This window comes from Crocodylus porosus, unplaced genomic scaffold (genome assembly GCF_001723895.1).
Source record: "Crocodylus porosus isolate Cpor-Errol unplaced genomic scaffold, CroPor_comp1, whole genome shotgun sequence".
In the NCBI taxonomy this organism is placed as follows: Eukaryota; Metazoa; Chordata; order Crocodylia; family Crocodylidae; genus Crocodylus; species Crocodylus porosus.
Genome location: NW_017728918.1, coordinates 12,317,269 through 12,325,686, shown reverse-complemented (window position 1 = coordinate 12,325,686; position 8,418 = coordinate 12,317,269). Strand labels below are relative to the sequence as shown.

The 8,418-nt window shown below is 39.3% G+C and overlaps 1 protein-coding gene across 1 annotated transcript in view; it reads right to left on the bottom strand.

The window, feature by feature from the left end:
• Window positions 1-5,519: 5,519 nt before the first annotated feature.
• Window positions 5,520-8,418, bottom strand: part of ATAD2B (ATPase family, AAA domain containing 2B) — a 114,818-nt gene continuing 111,919 nt past the window's right edge. Inside the window, exon 30 of the mRNA XM_019538128.1 lies at window positions 5,520-8,324. Coding sequence (XP_019393673.1) covers window positions 8,283-8,324 — 42 coding nt within the window. The 3' untranslated portion in view covers window positions 5,520-8,282. The remainder of the gene's footprint in view (window positions 8,325-8,418) is intronic.

Genomic DNA, 8,418 nt, shown 5'->3' with positions numbered 1-8,418 from the left:
AGCTATGCCTTTCCTGTCATCTTCCAAATCCTCTTATGTTTTACTGGTAAAGAATGCAATGGGCACATCTAATATCATTTAAAACTTTATCTGTTCAGCATCCCACAGTTTGCCCTTGACTGTCCCAAAAATCAGTATATATTTGTTTCTCTTCAAGGTAGTTTCTGCCTCTTCCTACTGATAGAACACCACCTACTGAGCAGGAAGATGCAAGCCCCCTGCTACAGAGACACAGCTGGGATGCTATTGGAAAGCTGATTTTGAAGGTTCATGATTGACTCCATCGTTAAGGCTACATTAAGATCTGAACTTAAAGCAAGATGAAAGTTACCCCATTTCACACTGTCGTGATTGAATTTACGCTACATTTAACACACTAACTCTTCCCAGGACAAATTAATTTTCTAAATTTTTTGGCTCAGCTTAACTAATATTGCTACAGGTTTTTCTTACATGAGGTCTTTTCAAAAAATCTCCTCTAAGATTCTTATTCCCATTTCCTCCTGCACAAGATTCACAAAGCTAGAGAGCTATACAGCACCTACACACCCCTAATTTCAAACACACACGCACTTCAGTCTAATGCAGAGATAAAACAGCTACCATATGTCATACCATAGCAAACAGCTTTTTTCTCCCTTATTCAACATAACCAAAATTAGCTCCATAATGATCAGCTGACAGACTGCCAAGTAGTTGGTTTGACTTGACCTGCACTCAGACACCTGCACTGCCTCAGTGATATTCCACTGCACTTCTCACATAACCCCAATAGTTTCTTGAGCCCAAGGTGCTACAACAGTAGCCTAACCAGCCTAACCCACTGCAATGCAACCATAACTCTCCTGATGCATCAGCATGCTAGGGACGTTTGCAGTGTTGATGCCTCAAATGTAAAGATGCTGAACTCCCTGCTACACTCTTCTGATCAGTCCCACTATCTTTTTGCACTCCCCTGCCCTACTGCACAAAAAAGGAGCTGCGTGCTCTGACAAAATCCACTGTTCTTGCTCATAAGGGGACTGTGAAAATTGAGCTTGTGCTGTCAGAGAAACCACTGGCTTTGTTTCATCAGAAAAGAGCCTGCTCCCACACCCTCTGATACAGGACTGTGTATGTATGCGATCTGATAGGTGTTTCACAGGAGCTATCCCTCAATAAAACACTACACATGGGCACTTATCAGAACAGTTACTCCTGAATAGTCCTCTGCTTTAAATTCAGACCCTACTTTAAGTCAAAGAAATCTTCAATGTAGACAAGCCCTAAATAAGTGGTGCAGTAGCTTTCTCTTTCCTGGGATGCTGCAGCGGTTAAACGACCATCCTACTTAGACAAGAAAGCTGCTTTTTCATTTTTCTTAGCAACTTCAGCACTTGAAAAATAGCCCTAAAAAGTCCCTATTATTAACATACCATCTGGTGAAGCGTTAATCAGATGTGCCCCAGTGTAAGTGGCATTTAGCCGCAGACATTCTCATTCGTCGTCATTGGGTTTAATTGAAATACATTTCCTGGCAGGTGCCTGTTTAAGTGAGCCCCTGTATAGTAAGCCTAAGTTTAAGAAAAATAAATTATTCATACAGAAATGGAACATGGCTGGATTAACAGCTATTCAAACTTTAAATTTTTCAGTTCCTGATTTATTTATTTTTTACATTTTAATTTTACAGCCATAATGACATATTACATTGAGGATTTTTTTTTAAACATTTTTTAAGGAAAAAACAAACTCAGGTATTTGGCATCATTGGTTTATTACCATCTTGTTCTAGCTCTCTCTCTCACACACATACACCTCAGTTTACACACATGCGTGCACATGGTACAACCCAGGCCAGCCTGAATCTGCAGGCAACTTAAAACAATAGAGCCAAAAGGCCCAAATTGCTCCATTCAACTTAACATGGAAAGGCTGCTCCTGGAGACCAGGGAAGGAAGTGTGTAGCTAGCAGCATCGAACTGGGGCTTGGAGGTAAGGGGGCCATTACTGAAGCCTTCCAATCATGTTCCTCCACCCTCCTGCTCGATGGATAAATATTAAGGCCCCCTTTCTGTGGAGGGCTGCCAAAGAGTCAGAGAGAACTAGGGCTGGAAGGAGACAGGATCATCCCCATCTAAACACACTACGCAAATGAACTGTCTAACCTCAAAGCAAAACCACAGAATCAACCCCGACATAACACAGACAAAACACTCTAACTTGCATGGGTAAAACAGAGGGACCATGGTGGCCAACATCCTGCAGCTACAAAGGCTGTTAAAATATACTGTAGATCCCAGGAGGAGAGTCATGCCCCCCACTACAGAAGGTAAAAACCCCCACAGCCCATACCTATGGGGTAAAATTCCTTCCTGACCATAAATATGGTGCTTGGTCTGACCCTGAGCAGAGGGGCAAGGTTCTCTAGACGTGACCCTCTAAGTTTAAGTCCCAGCAGAAGCACTGGCACACGCCAGTCAGTCCCCAGCACTGGCTGCAGCCAACACCCAACACCTCAGAGGAAGACTTAAAAAATAAAAAACTCTGGCATGTAGTTGAAGGGAGAGCAAATTCCCTCCCAGGCCCACGTGGCAAGCCACAAAGCCCAGAAGCATGGGAAATAGCCACAGAAAACCTAGTTATAGCTACATCTAGATCATCCCTGACCACCAGCTGTCCAACCTCTTATTGAGCATCTCAAGTGATGGAGTCTGAACAAGCCCATTTCCTTCAACCTCTCCTCATACAACTTGTTTTCCAAGCCCTTTATCATATTTCTCACCCACCTCTTGGCCCTCAACTTCTCCATGTCTTTTTTACAATGTGGAGTCCAAAATTGCACACAATACACTAGATGAGGCCTAACCCGTATTGAATAGAGAGGCACTACCACCTATCCTGGGTCTTGCATTTAGTGCTTCTCTTGATGCATCCCAAAACTGTATTCACCTTTTGTGCAGCTTCATCACCCTCCAGATTCTTCTTGAATCTACCAAGACTCCCAGATCCTTCTCAGCAGCACTGCCATCCAACCAGGTGTTACCCGTTTTGTATTTGTATTTATGATTCTTCCTGAAGTAAAGCACATTGCATTTATCAACTTCATCCTGTTAACTCCAGCCAAGCTTTCCAATCTGTTGAGATCCTTCTAAATTGAACTCCTGTCCACCAACATGTTTGCAATCTTTCCCAGTTTACTGTCATCTGCAAATTCACTCAAGAAGATTTCTATGCCATCACTCAAATAATTAACAACACACAATGAACAGCACTGGGTGTGGGACAGACCCCTCTGGGACTCTACTCGAAACCTCCTGCCATTCTGACAGGAACCCATTTATAACTACCCTTTGCTTGAGGCTACTGAGCCAGCTGTCTATCCTGGTAGTAGCCCACATTTCTCCAATTTGTTCATGAAAAGTTCATATAGAACCCTGTGAAAAGCCTTGCCCCCCAGAGTACTATATCCGCTTGATCATAGAGCATCGTTGTCCTATGGCAGCCCCAGTAAGCCTAAGGAGAGTGATGCCAGGCCTCTCATAGTAACAACCACTAGGGATCCAAATTACTTTAATCTGATCCTGTATACATGGGACTTGTTTTAGGATATTCAGTGCACACTGGTAGGTTCACAGGAGTAAGTGCCTGGCCTGTAAAATAGATGGAAGTTCTGACACTGAATTCTAAGAGAGGCTAGGTTCACGTACCGTCATTTTCTATTGCTCCTGCTTGGTATATGGTTTTCAAGCAGTGATCTTTACTCAGTTTACTGGATACCAGAATCACTAGCTCCAATTTAAAATGTATGCTTCCTGTCCTGAAGAGTGTGCAATACAAACAGTGGAGGAAAAGAGAAAGAACAGCAGCTTTCATGCATCTGGTCTTCTTCATGACATCAGTGGCAAGTAATTTCGTTTAAAATGTTCCTCTTTTAGTTTTAGTTAATGTTCCTTCACAAGGGGTTATATGCATTTAAAAAAGGCTTGAAGGCAGCAATGGTAAAGGAACAGCATGCACATTCAGGGAGTCAGACTTCAAAAACATGAGCAAGGAACTTTACTCCAGACAGAGACCAGAAACAGAAAAGTGCAGCTCAAACTGTGAAAGTGACAGGTATGAACACACAACAAATTTAACTCACAACCATTTTACAGCTTAACTTGAGCAGACCCAACAAAGGGTCCTGGACCAATGTTACATTTATTGCATGATAAATTGTAACAAGCTACACAATCAGGCAATTTATAATGCAGTAAAATAGCAAACCAGCCAAAACCATGTTCCATATTAAATATGTTTAAATGTGGAACAACTGTGTTTAGTCTGCATTGCACCTTAAATTGAATGTATAACATGCCCCAGGCCCAGGGCTGCCTGTGATTAAATCTGAACAATCAGCCAATCATGAGAATCACAGCGCTGGAATCCAGGACAGTATTTGTATCTGTCCCAAGAACATGACATGCAACCATCTAACTCCTTCATTCATCTAACAAACAAGTTTGACAACCCTGGACTAAAGCAATCCAATGCCATGAAAATAAAGACATACTTATTCCACACAACAGGAAGACTACAGCCTTACTTTGATGCTGATAAACTGCAAGCACCACTGGTCATTTTCCTCCAGTTTAATGTAGAACACTTTCTTAAAGCATAAAGACGTTTTTCATCAGGTTATTTCATTATTAATGCAAGGCAACTTTCACATCTTTACCTGAAATTAAAAGCAAAGATACCGACTAAACCACCAAGCCGTGAGATCCAAGAGTTATAATGTGTCTACTGCAACATCAGTGAGGTCCATTTCTAAAAAGGCTGGAATTAGCTAAGGGATTATCATTTCATGTAAATGCAACAACATCTTACTAGTAGAGTAAACCATGTTTTTCTTGTCATCTTTATTCAAGTATTTCACAGCAGTTATATTACAAATTACAGTAAAATGTTCAAAAATTTCCAGAAGTTCAAAAAAATTAAATAACTTACTTCAAACTAATGCAAAAGGAAGTCAAAATGCAAAATATCAATTTAAACACAATTCTGAATCAAACTATAGAATCCAAAATATACCATAGTTGATGAAAGAAGTCTACTCAATCCACAGAGTAGACGCACATGAATAAAACCAAACAACAGGATTCCCCGATGTCTAAATAACCCAATGTACAAGATATAAAAGATGCAAGTACAAGCCCAAATTCAAGCTTATGTTGTGATTACAAAAAAATAAAATAAAATAATGACTATCAGCTGCAGGACCTGCCATTCAAGCTACTGAAGGAGAAGCCAGCACTGACCCACCAACTTAATCAAAAAATGGGAAGACAAGATATTACAAAAAACAGTAATCCTATAAATACATTGTTGGCATATGAAAAAAAAAATCAAGTAACAATACATAGGACACCAACAAAAAAATAATCACAGGTGAAATTCAAGCTTGCAAATACAATTAACTCCACAGCCATCTACTTCACCCAAGAACAGTTCTACTATCTCCATACCTCTGCCCCACAGAGAAGCTTACTTCAGTCTGGCTGAGCCATACTTTATTGACCCGACAACAAGGCCTTGCACAGGAGTTTATTTGCAATTTTCACAACAGGAAACAAGGAACAGAGGTCAATTTGTACAAATTCTTGCCAATACTAGATGGCAAAAAAAAAATTAAAGAATCATACAAGAGTAAACAAGTTTAGACCACATGGATAGATTAACAGCTGCTTTAACTCTATAACCATCAGACATCTGTAAAGGAAAAAAAAAAACACCTGATGAAGTGCTGTTATTTGGGCCAGAAAAAAGTGAGTATATAGTTTTACCCAAGTTGTCCACTAAAATATACTTAAATTGGCTAATTCTTTCCAAAAGACCTCAACTGTTAAAGTGGCAGCTCCTTGATTAGTAAAGATGCCTCTTTCAGTTTTCAAATCAATATTACTGACTAAAGGTTGTTTTTTCCAAAAAGAACCTGACCTTTTAGAACCATTTTAATGCTAGGCATGAGCTTAAATTTGCTTGTCACACTCACTGATGACTAAAATCTCAATGGTTTAATTCAAACAAACTTTGCAACCTGTTAAAAATGTATGCAGTTTTATCTTTCACAAGTGCTGCTGCTACTTGAACAAAAAATTTTTTATGCAAGTGAAACTGGAATAAATATTTTTAAAAAATGCTGCAGCAAGAACCTGAGACTTGCAAAAAACCCTTTTATCAGAAGCTTGCTACAAAAAATCTGCTACATTTTATTTAATCAAATCTTTACGTTTGTAACAATTTTCATCAAAATACAAAATGCTTTTAATGCACCAGAGAGCAAAATATTTTAAACAGGTATGATGGTAATAAATACTAAAGAAAACATGAAAAAAAATCCCCATAATCAAAATCTGAGATCAAAGAGCCTCTTGTTTAAAATGTGTTTTCTATTATTTTTAATCGCACTTTCCCACCTAAAAAATACAGTGTCTCTACACGGGTTGCATTTAGAGTAGTGTAACTAGATGCATACTAAGACTTGTTTTTTTCCCCTATTAACATATTAAGAAACCAAGTGGCATTTAGGGGGAGAAGAAGGTCAAGTTAGAATTATGATGCTTAAACATAAAATATAAAGAAGCACTTTGGATTACTGCAGTAGCCCAAGTTTGTTTTTCTGCAGTGGCATACTACTAATAGCCATAGACATGGAGACAAGTACCTTAGCTTCAGCATGTAAACGGTAGCAGAGTGATTACAGTCCTCCGTAAACACTGTTGGTAACTAAAATACAAAAAGCTGAGGTAGCTCAGTATCTCTGCAGTAGTCCAAGACTGTTTTCTCTAATTAAAAACAAATCACATTGTGTTGCATATTTTGGAAAGACATTCCTGCAGCTACATGTAACAGTTATAATGAATGGTAAAACGTAGCAACACCACAGCCTTTCTACAACATTTTCCACTAACTTGCCTGATAGAAATCAGCCCGGGGAATATTTTAACATTGAGCTTGTGATAAAGACTTTTCACTGCAACATGTTTCGCCTCTTGAAACTGCCTAGACGGTCTCAGCCCGATTTCCAGAAAGGAAAGGTTCTGAACTACACAATTCAGATCCAGAGAACTGCAGTCGGCACAGATCAATTCAGAGGTTCACCTTTCACCTTTTTCCCCCAACGTTAATACTGCTATACATGGACTGAGTTGTGGGAGCGGAAGCCTAGTTAGGTTGTCCTTAAAGTGAACAAGGACTCCAGATTTTCTGAGTAACCACCTCTCCCTTTTACATCCATTCAGCAAGTCCAAGCTTTAATTAACACAGAATTGAGAAAGAGACCTGCCAGAATTAAACCTCTTTTATTTCTAAGAAAATGGACAACAAATAAATAGAGCGGCAGGGGAAAAAAAAAGTAAGAGAACAGCCCCCTTCAAACAGTATTTTCTCCTCTTCATTTTATCAACACAGGAAATTTCCACTGTGTAATTTGCTTCAAAAACAAATACACTGATGGAATAAACAAATTTCACCATTTTGGTAAAATATGTGGCTTTTTTAGTGTGTCTTAGTTTAGTTCTGTAGAGTAAGACAGGCATGTTAGAACCATAATACTAGTTGCCATTCAATGACAAGGGAACACATTTCACCCATCTGGAGCTTCTCTCTGAAGACAGCTTTCTAACTGTCATCCACTATAATCCCAACCATCTGAATAGCCTTATCTTTCTCAATTGACTAAAAAGGCACATTAAAGGCAGTTCTAGAGAGCCTCATCTTCAAATTAATGTACATCCAGTTACTCAAGCTATCTACCACAATGCATCGTTCCCATCGTTAAAACAGGTTTCTGTCCATTACCCCAGAGAACAAGAGAAAAATCTGACGAGAAAAAAAAAAAACTGGAAAAAAATGTTGCCTGTTTAAAAAAGTTCATCATTGTTATATCTGCTCTATCCAGTTTTCTTGTTTTTATTTGTCTCCTCCACTGTTTGAAGTTTCCCAAAAGACAATGCATGTAGAGAGAACAAGAGCAGAAATGAGAACAGTTTCTGTAGCACCAAAAATCTCCAAGCTGTGGCGTTGTATTCTTTATTTATACCGATACAACTCTATGAAGTTCCGTTTGGTTCTTGTAGGCTGGTTGGTTTCAGGTACCTGAGACAATAGCACCAAATTCAACAGAAAGAGAGAAAGGGAGAGAGAGAGCACTTAAGACTAAGGCTCTGCACGTACTTGGTGCAAATGGAAATTGAATGGCTCAGAGGACTGCTCTCCCTGGAGCAGTTTGAGAGAGGATAAACCCACCCATCTTGAGTTCACAGGAATGTTTCAAACACATGAACTGTTCTTTCCATCTCCTGCAAGAGAGACACAAGATGTTAATTATACACAGATAAGGAGAAATGAATATAGTTACTGTTACACAATCCTATCTACAGTGCTTTTTTTTTT